General features: G+C 47.3%; 1 protein-coding gene across 1 annotated transcript in view; it reads left to right on the top strand.

The window, feature by feature from the left end:
• Positions 1-21,703, top strand: part of LOC138526245 (arylsulfatase D-like) — a 567,118-nt gene that overhangs the window by 126,449 nt on the left and 418,966 nt on the right. The window contains exon 2 of the mRNA XM_069636738.1: positions 12,826-12,975. Coding sequence (XP_069492839.1) covers positions 12,826-12,975 — 150 coding nt within the window. The remainder of the gene's footprint in view (positions 1-12,825; positions 12,976-21,703) is intronic.

Below are 21,703 nucleotides of genomic sequence, written 5' to 3'. Positions count from 1 at the left end.
GACAAGTTTTATGAAGGGCCGCAAAGCTGAAGGGCTCTTGCTGAAGGATGTGGAGACCTAATTAATGTCCTTGAGGTAAAGACACTTATGAGGTTTGGGCTGATGCTGAAGAGGCTTGCTTAGGGTATGTACATACCACAGAGCACAAAAGGCACTTAGGGCATCAGTTAATCCTAAGGGAGAGACTTACCTGTTACATGACATGAGTATAATACACAGGACTTTAATCCATTCCTTCACTGAGACCCATTGAAAGAAACTGATAAGCGGTGAAATGGGGTTGAGTGATCGTCTCGTTGCCACATTCCATGCCACCTTCAGCATCTTGAGTAAATATGAATATCCAAAATAAAGAGAATTGCTATAGCTAAAGTGGGAGATAGTGCCACCTTAATGTGGGGATTGGAAGGCATGTATGTGAGAAACTTTTACAATAAGTCAGAGTGATAAAGGTGAGACACAGCCACCAACCCTCCCTGTGAGATCAGGATCTATTAAAACTGAGATTGATGGCCAAAACAACATCATTTTCCACCAAAAGGACATCTTTCGTACAACACTCCTCAGTCAGCCTCCAATGACCTCAATGCATTTCATGAACCGAGAAATGGTATTTCCCATCGGCCCTTTTTCTTGAGCAGATTATGTGAAAGCAGCTTGCTATACCGTAGTATGCTCTATGGACAGTTGACCAGCATCAAGAAAGCCATGGTTATGCAGGCATCCATTTTGATTCGTTGTACCACGTTTGCAGAACACAATTTGTGGTGAATTGACTACAACTACTGGTTCTTGGAGTGGTTTAGCAGCTGAGAATAGGCTCCATCTGAGGACGTGCAACTTCCCTATGATTGGTTAGCTGAAGGGATTGTGGCACCATAGGTACGCGGGAGTGAGACTGTCTGAGAGATGTGGTTGCTGGAAAGAGGCCTGATCTCTGCAGAGCAGGCTATGCTTTGGCAGAACTGGGAAGTAGTCCATTGGTGGATGCCCACAACCGGTGAGAAAAAGCAAGGATGAGAGAACCTGTACAGCTGCCAGAATCATTTACAGATCAAACCCGATGAGAGGTTCAGTGGACGAGATGCTTGTGCAACTTTCCAGATAATGTACAGAGGTCAGTCTGTGGCAAGGCATAACAGCGAGTGCCGTGCACCGGTTGTCGGACCAAGAGAAAAAACAGAGCCAGAGAAAGGGTCCACAAACGACATATTTGAGAAACTGGACACACATAATATGAATGAAAAATCGCAGGGAAGGGGAAACATAGAAAAAGTAAACCTTAACATTTAATTTAGCTTGCTTTATACAGCAGAGATAGCCCTCAGTTAAGCAGTCTTAGGTGTTCAGAGGGGAGAGCTACTGCTCATACTGTAGAGTTCTCTCAGGTTTAGACAATGAAGTTATTTATTGTGATAATAGGATCATAACTTCTATCAGGATAGATAATAAAATTACTCCACAAGTCATATAACAGCAGCAAGAAACTCCCCAAAGCAATTTACTTTTTCAAATCCGCAATGTCCGCAGTCAAAATTCAATCTCACTCGTAAAAAAGCCTAAAATATTTTAGTAACTGTGACAAAGTCAACTCTGAGAGACAGGAGGTGGAGCCGAGGAGCTCTGCAGATCAGCCACCTGCCACCTGCAGTGATCTGGAAGTGGTGTAGAACGGACCCCCGGAGCCACTCCCCCCACCCCACGCTGATATGTAGAGTTGTCAGATCTGAAAGGGGGAACAAGTGTTAGTGTCTCAGACAGCCATCAGTTTAGCGATTGGAAGCAGCAAGAATGTCTGTTGTGGGGGTGTCCCATTCCCCCCGCGATCATCCGTCAGCCCCCAGTGGCACAGACTCACGCAGAGACGTGTTTCAGGCTCGGGCTCCCCGGTCAGAATGCGCAACGCGGGCACATCCCCTTTATTTAAAGGCACGCACCGGAGTGCAACATCACTCCGCCGCGTGCCAAAGCCCATAAAGGGGCAGCACCACAACGTCTATTAAGAGAACATGCAATAGGCTCGAAGGCTGACTCAAACTGAGGGCAGACCACGAGCAGATGAACAACTCGCAAAGCCAATCCCACTTCACTATAGACTCTCACTGTGAAATGAAGATGGATGAAAGATTGGTTGACGGAGACACAATACCATCCATAATGAAGGTGGTGTGTGGTAGAGCACCGAGCCACATTGCTGCATCACAGCGCCGCCTGACTTTAAAAATGGCACTTGAGTACTCACTGGTGCTTCCAGATGCAATCCCATCGGAGTTAGAGAAAGGCAATGAGGAGACGAGAGAAAAAACATGGGAAGGAGGTAGAACCCAAGGTTCGTGAACAATCCTGTGACCCAGATCTAACCGAAACATGATACAGCATATCCCTGGCATTATGAGACACTTTATGCCTGGATAAAAGAACAAAGAAGCACATGGGTAGTGAGGGAGTCAGAACCGCAATGGGGGTACTGATGAAGGTGTAGTGGAGCAGATTGCTGAACAGTACTGCTCAGTCTTTCAAGCATGCTTCCAAGAGCCGTCTGGGAGCAATAGCTCAGGGTAACGGAATGTTCTTGCCTGTGAGGCGTGCAGAGTCTTCATCCTAGAAACACTGCAGTCAAGAAAGCATGCTAGGTTGCTATGACCCCTGTGAATGGCTTGAAGATATCCAGCAGAGGCTAGATCCATCTCAGTTGCGCCGGAAACAGCGCTTTGACTGCAACACAATGGCCCTCATTACGACCCTGGCGGAAAGTGACTGACATGACCGCCATAGCGTAAATAGCGTTTCCGCCACGGCACGACGGAGGAAAGTGCGGCCAATTCCGACCCATCGAGCACGAGCATCACGCCATGGCGGAAGTGCAAAGTCCGCGATGGCGGAAATGACCCCAAAACGCCCCTTACCGCCGTCGTACTTCGCCCTAGGTGCAATTCCGCCACCCATCCAAGCGGACACCGTAATGAGCGGTCAGCGCAAAATACGGTCACCGTAAATATACGGAAACGGAAGTAAAAACATGGGGCCGGAACGGGAAACTGCACGCCGCACACCTATAAATAGAGAATCCCAACACAACCATTAAAAATCCGACCCTGAGACACATCCCAACCCGTTAGCCACCCCAGGTAAAATAATAAATATGGGCAAAGTAGCAAAAAAAGCGTGCGACCGCAAGCGGCAGGTCCACTTCTCCCACGAGGAACTCACCGTGCTCACTGAGACCCTCCAGGAGAATGCTGCCGTCGTCTTCTCCACGCAAATGACCAGGACGTCACTTGCGAACAAGAAGGCTATATGGGCCCTGGTGGCACAGCGGGTAAGTGCGGTGGGGACCGCACCCCGCAACCCACAGCAATGCAGAAAGCGATGGGACGACCTACGGATACGCGTCCGGAGCATACTCTCTGCCAACCGGAACATTGCCACAGCTACCGGGGGAGGATCGGAATCACCCATCAAGTTGACCCCCTGGGAAGAAATCTGTGCCTCCACCATTGGAATGGAGAGCATAGAGGGAGTCGGAGGGATGGAGAAAGGAGTGCAGACATCAGAAGAATCAGGTAGGTGGCCCAAATTAAACTATGCCAAATCCACATTTACCAACCATGTGAAGTACCACGTGTCCCCATAGTGCAACAGAAACACATGTCCAGGAGAACGACCACATACATTGCCATGACAGCGACCCTTAAAAGCCAGATTAAACAAATAAATAATTAAAATTCCCACAAACACACTCTACATGTGCAGCATGCACACCCTAACTGCAGACTGCAAAATAACTGCATCCCCAATCCACACAGAAATGAGACCACCCCCAAGGCCCTGACCCAAATCACCCCCAGGTACCACCCCAATGCATGTGATGCAATTGCCATTCCAATACCACAGACCCATGAATAACGCTCGCCCTCCTTTACTCCACCACAGGGTCCGATTCCAACGACGAGCTCCAGGACACCCCTACCAGCACACCTGCAAAGAGGGCCAAGACCAACGGCCAAAGACCCTCCACCTCAGCTGCACGGATCAAGACACGGCAGCTGCACAAATCGAGTGGCAGCACACTGGAGGGGACTCCAACAGGCACCCCAGCAGCCAGCATGTCCACAACATCAGCACCACAGGTACCCCCAATGGATGCCACAGAAGGCACTGCTTCTGGTGGCAGCAGCACCCCAGGTGACACTGCATACATGCCAGCATGCTCCGACACAGAAAACGGTGCTGTCGAAGCAGGACACAGCCATGACCTGTCACAATCCCCCTGTTTGTTCCATCCCGTACACCATGAGGAAACCACGCAGGGGCACCCACAAGACGACGACTGGCCAACCCCCACAAGGCCTGTTGCAAGGCAACATGAGGCGTCCAGCCCCTCTGTGACACCACCGCAAATGGGCATGGCCCAGCAGAGGCAACAGTCACTCGAGCAGATGGTAGAGCAACAGCAGCAACTGGCCACGCTCCTCAAGGAGCATGCTGCTGAATGTGGGGGTACCAAGGCAGCCATTGAAACCTCTACTGAGACACTTAGGGCAGAAATGGAGAGAAGTACCGAGAGCCTGAGGGCAGAAATGCAGAGAAGCACCGAGAGCCTGAGGGGGGAACTGCATGCGACGTCCAAAGACGTATGTGGTGAACTTGCCGCTGTGCGCCGTGTTCTCACTGAGCTCTCACAAACCCTCAGGGACATGCATGGACGTGAGCAGGCAGAGACATCATCCGTTGCAAGTTCCGTCCAGGGCAGCCCCCAACGTAGATCTGGGAGGACCCGCCGCTCCACAGGCAGGGGTGCCCCTGATACCTGGAAAGGGGGCTTGCAATAGCGTCAGCCCTCTGACATTGAGCGCCATTGGACACTGGTGTGTGTGGGGGGGTAGGAGGGTGGAGGGGGTGTGTTGTGCTTCATCGGGTGGCGGGTCGATTGGGTGTGTAATGTCATTTCACATCTGCAATACAAATCTTCACATCCATCAAATGAGTTGCGTGGACATTGATCTCTGTGTACGAGGCCTATCTTGGCGTACAGTCCACATTGTGCATGTTCCAGACACACACAGCGCCACAAGTCCCGTGTCCATGTAACAGCCACCAGGCGTGAGTGCTAGAAGCATACATCTATGAGATTTTGACGGATCTCACGGGCCTCCTGTGCCTCGTGGACCCCTTGAGGTGCTGCCACATCCCCACCCTCATCATGCCCATCTTCAGGTGCTAGCAGTTCTGCGTCGGGGGGCATGGCCACATTCCTACGTACGCACATGTTGTGTAGCATGACACATGCCATGACCATCTTTGCCACCTTCTCATGGCGGTACAGGAGTGCCCCGCCAGACCTGCTGAGGCAGCGGAAACGACCCTTCAGTAGGCCGAATGCCTGTTCTATGACCACACGGGTACGTGAGTGGGCATGGTTGTAGTCCTCCTCATGCTGGTCCCGTGGGTTCCGGATTGGTGTAAGGAGCCATCTCTTCAGTGGATACCCGCCATCACCTGCATGTGGACAACAAAGGATGTTTGTGGAATGTCATTACTACGTACGCATCCCCCCCCTTCCTGCCAGGTCACTCACGCATCACCTACCCCACATAAACATGCATTTAATGAGACTCACCAAGTAGCCAGGATCGGCACCCTGCGTGTAGCTCCATGTAGCGTGGTATTCTAGAGTTCCGCAAGACCATAGAATCATGTGTTGATCCTGGAAATCGGGCAGAACAATGTGTGAAGATCCTGTTGGAGTCACACACCATTTGTACATTGATAGAATGATATTGCTTCCGGTTGCGGTACTGGGCCTCCATGGCATGTGGGACAACCAATTCCACATGGGTGCAGTCGATGGCACCAATGCAACCCGGTATGCCGCCAAGTGCATGGAATCCCACTTTTGTGTTTGTAAGCTCTTGCTCCATGCGTGGTAAAGTGATGTAGTCGTCTGAGTGCTTCAGGAGGGCATCAAGTACTTGGAATAGTGTCCGTGAGAATAGTGGCTGTGAAATGCCATGCAACTGTCCGACTGTGTGCTGGTAGGTGCCTGTGGCCAGGAAGTGTAGTACAGACACCACCTTCAGTAGGGGTGGGATGGCGGTTGGGCTATCTATCATGCTGACAAGGTCAGCGTGTGTCATGTCGACAATGGCGGTTATGGTGTCCCGGTCCAAACGGTAGAGGGTGTGGATCTGCTCAGCTGTGAGGTTGAACGGATTAGCTCGGAGGCGTGGGATTGCGGGCTGCCTGCGTGGTGGTAGTGGCCGTGCTGGTGGGGCTTGCTGGCCATGCCTTGCCCTCCTCCTCCTCCTCCTCCTGCGTCTCCTCTGTGCGGCCGCTTGTTGTAGTAGTTGGCGTTCGTCTTCTTCTTCAAGTTGGAGTACTTGCAGTGCAATCAGGTTCCCCAGGCCCAAAATCGCTAGTCCTGCCGGTATCATTCTGGAGTGGGTGTGGTTGTGGGAGGGGGTTGGGTGTGCAATTTATGTGTTTTCAGGCTGTATTGCCTTCACCTGTGGTGATTCATTCCACCTGTGTCAGCTGCAATGCCTTTCGTGCGAGCACGTCCCGCACACGACGCTGCAATTAGACGCATGGCATCTTGCATTTGCATTCATGTTCTTAATCCCGATGGCAGTGGAATATTGGTTTATACGCTAATTCTGCTATGGTCACATTGTTGCACATACTACATTTGCATTTGCGAGCAGACTTCTGAAGGGTCGGTGGAATGTAGTGCCCGATCAGCGGTGGACCCTCATGCAGCACTGCACCGACGTTAACCGACGGCGGGGAGTCCCATCAGTGATTGTGGCCAGTTACCATTTTCACACACAGCCGCGCTGCATAGATGTATTTGTGGATGCAAGCGTTCACAGCTGCCTTTTGAACGTGATGTTGCAAATTAGGAATTCCAAGGGCAGCGCTTTCGGTTTTCGACTAGTGGCGTGGAGACGCCCACAGGTCTGACTGGAAAAGTAACGTTCTATTGTTGAATGTCCTTGGGACAGGGCCCATGACGGGAATGCAATGAATGATATGATTTGAATGGGATGCGCTATAGCGTAGTGGACGATAAGGCAGGACGTTCCCAAATACATGTGACTTCACTACACAAGGAATCCGGCCAGGAGCACAGTGGATTTTGAAGGCTGCATTACGCACAGACTCAATGGAAATTTCAAATGTAATGTGAGTGAATATTCAGGCGTCTTCATAACGGGATGAGGGAATGATGAATGGATGCATGGACAGTTAATTTAATTGGGAGTCTGCCATGTACATGGCTATTTGGAATCTATCCCCTTCCCCTGCGCTATGTGATGCAAGGCTGCCATGGTGGGACGATCGTCTGTCTGCCCTTGTTGTACCCTCCCTGTCTCGACGCGCCTTCAATCACTTGTGTCTATGCACGTTGATGATCCCATCTGATGCATCCTGTTCTGACAGGCGCATGCACACAGACACTCTTTTGTAAAGGAGTATTCACATCGATTTGGGTCGTTATGATTCGCTAGTGGTTTTTGGGTGCAATTGGTCCTTATGAGTGGGCTAACATGCATGTGGTTGTAGGTTTGGTGTGTTGAATGATGTGAGTGATACATAAGAAGTTCGGATGCCCATTCTATCTTCTTTTTTCTTTTGGGTGACAGGTATCTCCTCCCCTTCTGCCGCTGCCATCTGTACGCCACTCCTGCAGATGGCTTCTACAGTCGACACCTGCATCTTCGAGTTAATCAGTGGAGCACCATTACGATCTTATGGGACGATCGCCAATGGCCCACATGCCCTTACGCAGTACTTGTGGCTAGGTGGAGCATACCTAGCTTCCAGCTGGACTAGTGCCTACCTCATGGGACGGCCCTGCGGTCCTAGGTGCTTCCATGTTGCCTTTTTGGAGGTTGATGTTGCCCCTGTGTGCCATGAGGGTACAGGGCGTCACACTTGGGGTAGCTGGTCATTTATTGCGGATGCAGCCCACAGTAATGCTGATCATTTGTGAGTTCCTGTTCTAATGGCTGTATGGCCTTGGTGATTTCGATGTGCATTAAATTTGTATTCAGATGTTAACCGTGTAGCGTTATTCTTTGCTAGTAATGTGGCATATTCCGTTTTGTGGCGCGATGTTTTGTGAGGTGTTCTGCATTGGGTTCCGGCTCCTGGGTACAGTTGTGTGGTACCTGCTTATGCTGATGGTCGGTTTGACTACTGGCATGTGTACAGGGCTGGTGCAGTCTCCCTCAGGTTGCTGCTTTGGATGTTGATTTGCACTGGTGGCAGGCGATGGGGGACAGTTGTTGTTTTGTGTCATGATGGTATCTTCAGTTCATTTTGGTGTACTTGCACCTTCAGATGCCTGTGCTGCATCGGTACGGCAATGGTGTGTTGCCAATTGTGGGTGGCCACTCACAGGGCACTTGGGGCCCCTGCATGCATTTGTTCGTTGGCATGCTTGGGTGACTTGTGCATTTCACTGGTTGCATGGTGTGACTGCATTGCGCCTACGAGGAGTTGTGCAATGTGGGCAGGGAGTGGAGTACAGGCACTCAGTAGGGCCATTTACGGTTGGTTCGCGATGCCGTATTTCTCACCATGGCGGAATGGTACTTTCCGCCATGCTTGATGGCGTTAAGTACATGTACGCTAGGGTCGGAATTCGCGTACCGTTGCACCATGGAGGTAATTACGGTTTTGCAAGGTGCGCGTGCGCGTACTTGGTGCAGTTAGCGTTGGCGTTCACTGCGGTGTCGCTAATGGCATCGTACTTTTCGGTGACGGGTCATGATCGCAACGGGCGCTATTCGATGGCGGTATTACATTTCCGCCATCGTTTTTCCTATTCCGCCAGGGTCGTAATGAGGGCCAATGTCTTTTACACTTATTGGTCACATTCCCATCCTAACAAAAGTTGTGAAATCAATTTTCTGTCCACAAATGTACATTTTCTAGGTTATTTTGGCCCCATTCCACATGTGGTTTTTGACTGCATTTTTTTATGTCTAAATATATAGGCTTGCATACATAACAAACTCACCACACAGGTATGTGGCTTTTCTGTTGGCTAAAGATTTGAGAGCTTTCATTTACCCCCCGCCCCCCATTGAGTATATTGTAACATATAGTATATTGAAACACTTGTGTATAAGCGTGTTATAAATGCTATATCATATCATGTATCTTGTGTAGTCTTCCCTGATGAAGAACCGAGTAGTCCAAAATGCATTGGCCAAGATTCCTTTGACTGTGAATTTTGGATGGTCAAACAGATGTGGTCATAATTAGGATGAATAAATAATGGGATATTGTCATGTCCTTTCTTTTTCTATGAAGTATTGTATTTAATGATGAAAGCACAGGCTTTTAGAGTGCAGCCAGGTCTAGGTAACATTCCTCAGTTTCTTCCTCTTATGGAATACATTGCTGCCTACTGATGATGGTTCACCTCAAGAAACAATGCTAATTTTGTTAAAAATGCATTTCCATCACTAGTCGAAGGTTGAGATGTTGTTCAGTTGCTCTGCATATCAATGAGTCAGTGGAACCAATAGCCTAGCACTACTACAGAGTCATCCAATGTCCAAAAGCAGGTTTGGCCAACTGTTCCCATGCCAAAGAAGCATGAGCCTAGTCGCTTGAGCAAATGTGTAGCTCTGCATCAACCAGATACTGCGATTCAATGAGAAAGGCATCTAACAGTCGGTATCAAAGACAGGATTCACATAGTCAACAGTGCCATTGTATTTTCTAAATCCGATCTTACACATCTATCTCGTTCTTGAACTGCTCCCTCCCTGATCATGACACACCACCACTTTTGCAATGTTTTTGGGTCTATCCACTACAAGTGATTCAACTTTGCCATTTATACTAGGCTTTTCAGGAAGAAATCCAAAAGATCACAAGGCATGTCCAAACACTGCCTCAATGTACAGTGATGACATTTTGGTGCTCGGCGTCGATCAGAAGTTGCACAACGATGCCTTGAGGGAAGTCTGCAGTGGCACTGCACGAAACACAGTGAACAAAGGCGAATGGGAGTTGGATCAATCTAATCTCAAATTCAATGGGCATGTCTTCTCCAGTGATGGGATTCCACACTTCCACCTGCCATGTTGTCATATTTACGCTCCCTCCTGAGTATGCCCAGTCTCTATGCCCATTAGATCCTTGACATTGGCTCGATCAGTAACCCTCTTCATCAACTGATGAATTGTGAATTCTCCGATACTGCATCATGCTAGATTGCCTGTCTACAAATCAAAAACAGGATTGCAAGTGCATATTCCACAACTTATTTCGTCGCTGCTTTTTGCTTTTTAACTGTGGCTCACGGTGAGTGCCATCTTTGCTCATAAAATTGTATCTTATTTAAGCAGGAGTCAATCGGACACTCTTGAGTACGTGTTAAGGGATATTACTATAGAGAAGGGGTCTGCACGCTTTGGCTTGTCTAATGCTTTGGACTCCAACTCCAAATAACTCAGTCAGTTGAGTGGGATTGCAAGCATTCATCATGTGTTCCTATCCAGGAAAAAAATGCACTCTTTATGGACCACACAAGATGCACCCAAGGTGTGGTTTCCATCTCTGTGAATATAATTTCAAGATCAATCCTCGCCCAGGAAAAGAACACAACCCTATTGATTATTTATCATCACAGGCACAAGATTACTAGGACGACATAGCTCGTCCTTGGCACTTAAGGGGTTAATGAAGGAGAAAATGTTAGAAGGCTTTGCATGGTGAAATACTGAAATCCCCAAAAAGGCCTTGGCACTGGGGGGAAAACCCATGGCAGTTAAAAGGTTAATTGATGATGAATGCATCAACTATGTTTTTTGTCAAGCCAAATGCCTGGTCACAGTCCTGAAAGACCTGATTATGGCCTTGCAGTTGGATGCCATGCTGAAGCTATTGACTGAAGTAGCGTGTGACAACTAGGGGAGCAAGCAGCCAAACTACAGTGGTATGCAGCCTGTCCAACTGATAAAGGCTTCCAAGAAATGAGAGCATTTTCATCCCAATCTCCATGAGGCAAATCTGGTAGATATTACGCACAAGGACCTTTGCAGCATAGTAGCCACCAAATGGCTCATGCACCCAAACGTGTTGTTTCCCACCCTTAATAAAATGGCAGAGACCATGTTAAAAACATGGCTAGCATGCCAGAGCCCTAGAGGCAAGTCAGGCCTGAACCACCAGGAATGACGCATTTGCAGATGGGCATTTGGGAAGCAGCAGCATATTTCTTACAACCACTTCCTTCTGGCAAATATCTGCCAGAGGTTCAAGACCAATACAGAAGATATCCTGATGTTCAGGTAGTGCCTTCTCCTCAGAGGCTGGCATCATCCTGGCGTTTGAATAGGTATTCTCTGCAATGGGATTTCCCTAGTTGTCAAAACGGATAATGGACCTCCTTTCTGTGGAAAAGAATTTCAATAATTTGCTCACTGCATGAATTTGCATCACAGAAAATCACTCCACTGTGGTCTCAGGCGAATGGCCTAGTGGAACGATTCATGGCCATTGTCACAAAGCCACTTCAACTAAGCCACCGAGGAAAGTCAGGCTGCTGCAGGGACTGTGCCAGCTTTTGAGAGACTATTACATTGCACCGCAAGGCACCATCGACGGATACGTCGGAACTGATATTTGGTCAAATGGTAAGGACCCATATCCAACGTTTGTCATCCGGTCAGGACATCCCGAAGACGCACATCAGCTAAGAATTGGTGACACCACAGCAAAAGACACAATGAAGACTACACTGATTAGCATTGTAGAGCATGTGAAAAGTAATTTATAGTGCTGGTCCAAAAGTTTGCAAGGCAATGCCCATTGATGACCCGGAGCCTGCGAAATTGATTGTTTAGCTGTGACCAGGTAGCCCTTGGTGGCAAAAGAGACCAGATGAGAATGAAAAGCACTTTTCGTTTCACGATATTTTCAGGGGCAGGATCTACCCGATCGAGAAGTGTCTCGGGCATCATTCAACGCGGCACTTGGAAGGGATGAACCTCTAGTGCAGGTGTCCCCTGTTCCCTTGAAGCGGCTGGACTCTTCGACTATAGGCTGCATAGGAACATCAGAGGCCATGCATATGGACTAATGAAATGGACTGATTGCTTGGTGCTGTTTCTGCTTACGTTCCGGGGAGATGTCCTGTCACACAAAGATATGTTAATTAGGCCCAAACATGGGAGTAATTTTAGGGGGGGACAACAGTATTTGTACCCCTCCTCCCCCCCGTCCAAACTTTTGTGGCACACCATTTTGTCCCACTCATTTGGCAGTGGCCGCTTTCATTTAGATGTAAATCCCCTCCACCAATTTCAGCTAAGTTACTCCACTGGGCACAAACTCTTTTAGGTTCCTTGGTGAGCATTTCTTTATTGGCCTTATCGCTCGTTGACCAATCTTACTCTGCATAAGCAAAGGAGGAGTATAATTGGTCAAACCCAAAATCCAGTCACTTTACTTAAGTGACTTTTCCACCGTTTCACGGACACGAAGTTATGTCAATTAGATTTGTTAAGCCTAGCGGCCTTTCGATTTGTTTATAGAGTGCAAATAATGGCAACATAAATTATTTGATTTAAACCAAGCAAAAGCCCTGAGGAAGGTTCCCTCGTGTTTGCGCAGTACTTATTTCAAAGGAAATGATGTGCGTTAATTGAGATCAGCTGTTTTGTTTTGCTTTTCAGCATTTTTGATGAGTTTGCTTTGAAAGTAAACATCCGTTTTATATCCTACGATTGTATTTAAGCATGTTTTTTTTACTCACTAAATTGATCTACAACTGGACATTTTTTTTCCCTTACATTTTAGGATCTTGAAAGAGTTCATGGTGGTGCTGTTTCTGTGTCTGCAGAAGTATGGGTCACACGCAGTTCACTCCGCCAAGCCTAATATTGTGCTGATAATGGCCGATGATCTTGGCATTGGCGATATAGGCTGCTATGGCAATGATACCATAAGGTAAGGACATTGGTCTTAGTCATTCTGGCCACCCCTATTTTATGCAAAATATTTATAACAAGAATAAAGTCAAAGATCCGCATTTGAGAAGTGTCCCTACCTGGGAGTGTGCTGGTTTTGAGCGGCTCACAAAAAAGCTTGAGGAGTAAATAAGCCTTATTTGATGTAATAGTCGCACAGGACATTTCTTCTAGGATTACGGCCCTCATTACAAGTATGCCTGTCCGGAAAAAGGTGCGGTGAACAATGGTTACCTGCACCTTTTCCGGACTGACATACTCCGAGTCTGCCGGTAGGGCCTGCGAGCAACCGCAGGCCTGACCTGCCGGTAGTTCATGCCCCCACCGGCAGATTTTCCATTGAAGTACTGGCACCATTAACAACCATGCTGGTGCTTCAGTGTTCCCGTCAGGTCGCCACCTCTAATATCCTGGTATTACCAGGATATTGGGCGGCGGAAACGGTAAGTGCTACCAGCAGCCTACAGTCAAGCTCATAATGAACACCTAAAACGTTATTATGCAGCTATCTGCAGATATGTTATAATTTCCTTTTCAAAGAAATATAATGCCCCTTGGTTGTCGCATGCTGCCTCCGGCCCATCCAACAGCACTGCTGAACTTCATCCACTTACAGATGGGGAGCAGATGTGAGTGGATCTAGGTTATCTGACCTAAGTCCCGCCCACCTGGTGTCTTCCTGGTTGCCGCTCTTTTTTCCCCCACTTAGCAAGCCCCGCCCATCTTCTTAGCCCTGCCTCTTTCTTCCTGCTCTTAGGTCAGGGGTGTCTCTCGCCCAGGCGTCCGAAGCGAAGGGCAGACAAAGAAAAGGGCAATTCATGGTCGGACCAGGAGGAACCAGGGCCCGAACCCCTGCTCAGACAGTAGGTAAGCATACACCAACATGTGTTTACTCCCTCTGTCCCCGCAGGCCATCCCCACCCACTCTTGGCCCCCGTGATGTTCCCTTGTGCCCCCCCACCCTTCTTGCACACAGGTGTTGCCTGTTTTGCTTGATTCTTCTACCCTGCTCCCCCTCCACCACCCCCCACCCATCCAGCCTACTTCTGCAGGACTCTGTCCTGATACATTCTGGTTTGTCCATCACCGTCTTGTGGCCAATGCTGAATTTGACTTTTATGGACTTAATTGATTAACGGTGCGTCACCCTTTCTCAACTCTCATGCTGAACTTCCTTTGAATCTTGTACTCATGGTGGCCGTAGTTAGGCAGAATCACCTGGAGTACCCTTGGGGAACACTACAGGTAATTAGGACTACAATTGTAAGCACAATTTCACCTTTGGTACACGCCTGTACTACACAGTAACGTGGTAGCGATGGCTGAGCAGCCAGAGTTATCTCAAGAGTTTAAGTGAGCAGTAGAACAAGTTGCACAAAGGACCAACCAATACAGTGATTCAAGTAAACACTTACTCAATGTTTCTTGGTAAAATAATATACATTTACTCAGTCAGTTAGAAAGCATTACTCTAGCACAAGCAACTCAATATCACACACACTAATACACCACAAAAATCCAACTGGTAAGTAAATGAAGTTTAGCTCCAAAATGAAGTGGGAGCAAAATGTCACTTCAGATACTTAATAAGAGAGGGAAAAGACAAGGTTATGAGAATAGACAGCCCAAATACATTCATAGGCAGGGCAAAGGGTTTCAGTTAAACACAACCACCAAAAGGGTTTCAGTTAAACACAACCAGCAATTCTTCTCAATAGGCCTGGGCCAAAGTCAATGGTTCAGAGTCTTTTGTATAGGATAGCACAGTTCTGGTAAGTAACGGATAAGTCTTCGCCATGGAGATTAGAAGAATTTGGCTAGGCAAAAAGTTTGACAAATATTTAGGGAAGGACAAGCCTTCATAGTTAAGGAAAGTTTCACGCACTTTCTCGATGGCCGAAAAGATTTCCGAAACGCGTTTGCACAGTACCTTGTCAAGGAAGAAAGCTGTAGCTGAGGCAGTTGTTCCTGGCAGTTCAAGCAGATGTCGCTGTTCCGGAGCTTCAGTCGTGGGGACAAGGAGGACATCGGGAGGTTCCTGCACTGCCCAGGGAAGATGCCAAAAGCTGTAGCAAGACGTTGGTTTAAGGTGCAAGTGCCTCCACAAGCTGGTTTGCTTCCCTCTGGCTATCCGGTTTTCAACAGTACTCTGATGAAAATTCGACCAGATGGGGACGGTGTCCAGGTGGCTTGTGAATTGGTTGTTCCCACTAAACTCAAGGGAAGAAGTTAACCTTGAAGGGCTTCTCTGTCGTCGGAGTTTCAGGCAATTTGGACCTGCAGCAGGGCTTCACCGGTCGTCCAGGAGTTGCAGCAGTCCTCTTCCTTCCTCTCCTCTTGGGTTCTTTTGTTCCAGTAGTCGACTCTGCTTTCCAAGTCCCAGACACCTGCTTTTAAACAGTTTTCCCCCATTCCTTCCAGCCTGGCTGTCACTCACACAGCACGGTGGCTGTCCTTGCCGGACACAGCCAGCCGGCCAATCACGCCAGAGTGCATTCAGGTCTCTTAGGGGACTAAGCACAGGGAGTGTCGGGCACCTCCCTTACATCCTGTCCACCTCAGATACTCAGACGCCAGAGGAGGGCTTCAGCACTGAAGCCTGCCAAAGGCCAACGAACAAAGGGACCAAACCTGGCTTGCCGCGCAGAGACACAAGAAGGACCTTTCCTGAATGAAATGGCGAAAAAAGATTACCAGAGTCTGTTTTTACAGATGGGTCTTGGGTGCCATATTGGAAAACATGGCTGACCCGATTTTTAGCTACCATTGTTAGCGGTAGGGAAAAATCACGGTAGTTGATCTAAACCACTGCCACCAGCCATTTAAAGTAGGAAAGGGTAACATTTTACTGTTACATGAGTGTTTTGACTCGGGATGCTAGGGAGCGCCTCCAGCACTCTATAGGAAGATGGTGTGTGTTGGGTCAGTAAATCTAAAGAGACTAGTAAAGTCAATTTAATTTTACATGCTCTGGGAGACAGTAGTCAGCCCCAGAGAAGGTATTTAAACCTTGGGAAGTCTGAAAGACAACCATGTGCCACTGCACTGAAGGTGTTGTGTGGCACACAGAAAAAGATGATGCCTTGGAGTGGTTTTTAAAACTCCATAATCAAAGAACACAAAAGTAAAACACACATCTAAATACATGAGTGGGAAAAAAGGCTCACACTCTTTCCAGGTAAAAAAAATCTAATCCAGAAATCCAGTAAAGTTGTTGGGGTCTCAAAAGGTAAGGGAAATTAGCACACATTGAGAATTCTCCCCAACAGCTCTGAATCATGCTGTTCCCATCTTCATCTTGTATCCTGGCTTGCAACATTATGTGTTACTACAGACTTCTGCAATTGTATTCATCTCCCCTCTTGCTTCTCTACTCTTTTTGACTGCTTACTCTGTTATCTCGTCTTCTCACTTTTCCCATCTCCTTCCCTCCTCCCCTTACTTTCTTCTATGCACTTACTCTATCAGAATTGGCACTAGACCTAGTATGATGGCAACCTCGCCTGTCACCTACTCCCTCCCCTTACTTGTCCCCCACCCTATCCCCAGCATGATCTGAAATGTCGTCAGGCCTAGTACGGTAGTCCTCTGTCTGTTTCCATTTCCTTCGCAATCCCCCTCCCTTCCTTATCTATGTCTTAGCTCTTGCACTATCTGAAATGTCGTCAGGCCAAGTAGGATAGTTAATTGCACATCCTTACTGTTCATGGCCTGTAAGAATGTCATTGTATTTTCCCTTGTTCCCTTCCTTGCCTTGAAGCACTTTGAAACACATTGTGTATAGGCGCTATATAAATAAACTATTATATCATACAAGTTTTCTTCAGTACTTTGACCTGTTATGTTGCTGCATTGAGCACATAGGGCACCGATCTATGCCTGGTCTAAATGAAGTAGTGGCTTAGTGGGAGATCTCCAGCCAGTGATAGAGGTAGTGACAACATTTAATGGTCCTGGTGGTTGCAGCTGCATTTGCCATGGGCTCCCTAAGGTCCTCTGCAGTGCCTCAAACTCTGCTTTAAAGTGACTTGGCTCCTGTGTCAGGAATGCCAGAAAAAGCGAGATTACAGTGCTTTGTCGACAACCATTCTTATGCAACGAGTACAGAACAAATAGCTTGAGATTCTGTGATACAGTAACCGTTGGCATTGCTGCAGTTAAGTGGTTGCCAAAGATTGCAACAGTGAACAAGTCTTGCTAGTGAAAGCTATGATGCCAAAGGTGTATCATGGATTACTTCTGATTTGTTTTCCCCCGCCATCGACCACTAGGCCTATAGAGAAAGTAACCGCACTGTTCCAATTTCTCTACAGTGTGTTGCTAGTTGCAATGTGGTGGACGGCCGAACGCACGGTAACATATGATGTATGATATATCGTGTGGTGTGGAGGAAGAATGTATAGATTTCTCAAAGGGATGCCTAAAGGCAATGTGTACAGGGAAGTGTAATTTGTAAGTGAATTTATAAGAAGGATTATACCTATATATTCAGTACTAACCAATGCTACGGACATCTAGAATAGATATGGTCAGCTCAGCGGGCACTGGAAGGTAATCTGGAATAGGGTTCTCCCACCAATCGGCACAGACACTAAAACACATCAATATGCTCACTCTCTCCCCCACACCAACAAACCACAGAATGCAGCTATACCCCTCAATTAATTTCAGCCTAGCTGCACACATACCTACACACCCCCATGAACCTCTCCACTGTCTTTAGAACACAGCTGTACCCCACTAAGAGGGGTACAGGCATTAGGTATGCCTGCGGAGGTGTTTGAGGTGCCCGAGAATGGACAGAGAAGGAAGGAAGCAATGGCAGCGTAGTCAGAGGAAGAAGTGTCAGAGAGGTGGCTAAGGGAGGAGGCAACAGGGCAGCCAAGGAAGCGGAGGAGGATGGCACAGGAAGGAGGCAACAGCTTGGCCAAAGAAGCAACTGTGGGTGCTAGACAGATGGTGGAGAAAGGAGGCAGCACTGGAGCCAAAGAGGGGTAAGTAGGAATAGAAGGAGAAGAAAGGAAGTTGATAAGGCACGGGAAGCGTCTATCGAAAAGGAGGAGATTGGCCTGAGGGCTTTCGATCAAGACGGTACCATTTAAGTAGATATTAATGAGGATCTTAGAGGAGTGGAAGGGGGCCAGGAGGGCCTCCCACCGGGTGCCACCATTAATGGAAGAGGAGGAAAAAGGAGAGCAAACAGAGACCATATGGGGATCCATAGGCCTAAAGAGGGAACGATGGAGGATGTTGGTAAGGGTCTGTCTGGAGGAAGCGCATGTGTAGGTATCAGCGATGGGGAGGCCTGGGCTGGAGACCAGGAATTCCTTTTTAGCTTCTTCCTGCCAGTCTTGGTGAGAGGGATAGGATAATTGATGGAATAGCAGTTAGAGAAGATAGGGGAGACCGAGAGCACCATAGAGGGTATGGGGTGGAAAGTAGGGGTGCCCCCGCCAAGCCGGGGTGGGGGGGTGTCGCATGCAAAGGGCAGACAGGAGGGAGGCACACAGGGGACACAAACGGAGAGGGGAACAGGTAGTAGACCACAGAACAAGAAATACTGGGACCTAGGGAGGTCCTAATGAGGGTGGAGGTACAAATCAAGCAACAATGTCTGGAACAGAAACACAATAGGACGGCCAGTAATATGATTGCACTATTGATTGCACTTGATTCTGCTCTCTCTTTTAAATTGTGGTGTTAGTGGGAAGAATCTTTCTTATCTGGTCGCTACTGGATCATCATGCGTAACATTGACAGCCTCTCATTTTCCTCATGTTCTGTGTTCTGTCAAGGTGATGAATGCCTGTGGGTATTGCAGGTCAACTGATACCTCATCCGTTCACTCACTCAGACTGTTACTTTGTCTAAACTCTGAACTACATGCATTTATATTGAGCCGTTCCAACCAGTGAATTTATTAGGATTGGATCTATTGTGTAAAATTGGTTGCACTATCCCGACAGCATTTATTTAGATGTTCCCATGCATAGGTAACTGGAATTTCTGGGCTGTGTTGTGAGAGTTTCCGAATTAAAAAAGGAGACGGTACCTCATTTCAACAGAGATTGTTCAACGAGTTCTTCCACAATTACAGTTAATGCATGCAAGCAAAGCTGCACGAATATTGAATGTAGAACCAACATGCATCACTCCGAACATCTTCTGTGGATCCCTCTATACCCCATTTCAAAGAAAGCGCAATAGGGTAAAACACCTGTCATTGAGCTGATGCTTAAGCAAGGAATTATTGTACCAACCTGTGGTCCTTGCAAAAATCCCATTGTACATGTAAGAAAAAACCTTGGAAAGGAATGTACTGATTTTTACAAGATCCCTGAACTGTCAATGGAGTGGTTCTTACCTCTTTTACCTTCATAACCTAATCGTGCAACCATTTAATCTTACATTCCAGCAACTGCAACACATTTTGCAGAAGATCTATGCTCTGCATTCTTTTCTATATCTGGACATCCTGCCAGTCAATATTTGATTTTCCGTATAAATCCTTGCAATGACAATTTACTAGTTTACTACAGGTGATGTGGAAAGTCTGACACGCTTCTCTCAGGTTTCACATAGACATCTTGATTTACTACTTTTTAAAGGTGGCGTCTTTTTTGATGTAGTGTGTTGAATACCTTTTATTGCATCCCCAGGATTTGAAACTTGCAAACAGGATTATCTTGTTTTGCTGACGGTGTTTGCCTTAAAAGGACATAATGCCTCTAGGGAACCGCCTCAATTGTCAGACCAGAATCCATTACCTTAGTCATGATATCTACACTGGGGAGAGATACTTGTCGAAAGATCAAATTAATGTGATTCTGCAAATTGCAAACCCAAACTTGAAAGAAAGTGAGATTTCTTGTAACAGCTGCTTATTTTGAAAAAACAGAACCTCACTCTTGATTTACCTCGTCCATGGTTTCCTGAGGCTGAAGAAGCTTTTATTGAAATGAAGCAAGAATTGGCAAAGGCCCCGGTCCTAGGTTAAGTGAATTATTTGAAATCTTTCACTGTATATTGTGATGATTGTGAAGTTTGCTTTGGGAGTGCTGACTCACATACATTGCGATGAGCACCACCCTATTGCCTATGACAATACTGCATTAGATCCTGTGATTGCAGGTTTGACACATTCTCCAGTTGCAGTGGTGACAACTGCACTTAGAAGAAAAAGCAGATTCCTTGGTTCAAGGATACCAGGTAACTGTAGTGGGGCCTAATGCTGCCCATGATTTACATTGATTGCCACTAGGCCCATAGTCTTGTTCACAGCTTTGGCTTACTGTGGAAACAGTGTGGCTACCCGAAGAGAGCTGGTACTCTTCTATGTAATGGTCTTTGTTTCTGCTTTACTGAAAGCCTTATTGTTACCTTCTGCACTGGAAGTAGTGAAGAGCTAAGTTCATGATTTATCCAGCTCAGAGTTGGCAAGAGGATACCCATTAGCTGTTAATTCAGCACAAACCATGGCCCAAGGTAGCCCCCTGCTTCATAACAATGTCCTTATTTGTGTTTCAGGGTAACAATACCTCATTGAAACTCTCTCTAGTCTGGCTGTGCTGCAGGATCTAGTACCAGAACAAAAAAATGAATATTGGTCCATAGAACACTGTAATTTGTGCCTCAATACTTTGTGGTGCTGTCTAGTTGGCTGCCTGATTATTCATAGCTTGTTTCTTCCTTATGTCACCAGAATGGCCCTTTCAGTGTTCCATTCCAATAGGTGTTCAGATCACCTGTGAAGGCACCATGCAGTAAGCCACAGACAATGGATTCGACTTTCTAGGAAAAGTTTTATTTACTTCAAATGTCAGGATGGAGGAAGGGAATATAGATCCTCCACTGTATATATGGCAAACAATTGATGACACCCAGGTTCAATTCCTGGCTTTCAGATGGTGCGAGAGAAATACAGTCTTGGATTAACTTCCTGAGCGTCAGTTGCAGAGTACATCCACAAATGACCAAATTGGGTAGAACAAGAGGACAATCTGCGTGTACCGAAGGTGGGTCCCCATTCAGACAGGAAAAGGCATCTGCCTTGGTATGTAGACAAGGGGGCTGAAAAATGCTGGTAAAGTTGAATTGGGGAAATGAGTGCCAACATGCCTGCCTGGCAGATGCACATTTCATAGTCTTGAAGACCAGAAGGTTGCGATGATCTGAAAAGACAGTAACAGTGTGTCGAGCACCCAACAGGTGGTGCCTCCACTCGGTGAATGCATCTTTAACCGCCAAGAGTTTGTGTTCAGTAACCATGTAGTTTTGTTCATAGGGGGTGAGTTTGCGGAAATAGAAGGTGACTGTATGGATGCCACCATTATCAGAACACTGCTGGGAGAGGATGGCCCCAACCGCAATGCTGGAAGCATCGGCCTGAGCAAAGAAATGGTCGGGTTTAGGATGTTGCAGCACTGGAGTAGAAGTAAAGGCCGATTTGAGAGCATCGAAGGCCCCCTGTGCACTGGCGTTTCAGCAAAAAGGTGACTTGGAGCTGGTAAGGGCCATCAAAGGCACAGCAACCGAAGAATAAGAGTGTACGAATCAGTGGTAAATGTTTGGCGAAACCAAGAAAGGACTGCAAAGACTTTGTCGAATTAGGCGCATGCCAGTTAAGCACTGCTTTATCCTTAGAATGGTTAATCCTAACACCACTATTAGTCCGCTCATACCGCAGGAATTTGACATCAGTTGCATTG

Source organism: Ambystoma mexicanum, chromosome 7p (genome assembly GCF_040938575.1).
Source record: "Ambystoma mexicanum isolate Mex_15411 chromosome 7p, UKY_AmexF1_1, whole genome shotgun sequence".
In the NCBI taxonomy this organism is placed as follows: Eukaryota; Metazoa; Chordata; class Amphibia; order Caudata; family Ambystomatidae; genus Ambystoma; species Ambystoma mexicanum.
This window is presented reverse-complemented; position numbering and strand designations above follow the sequence as displayed.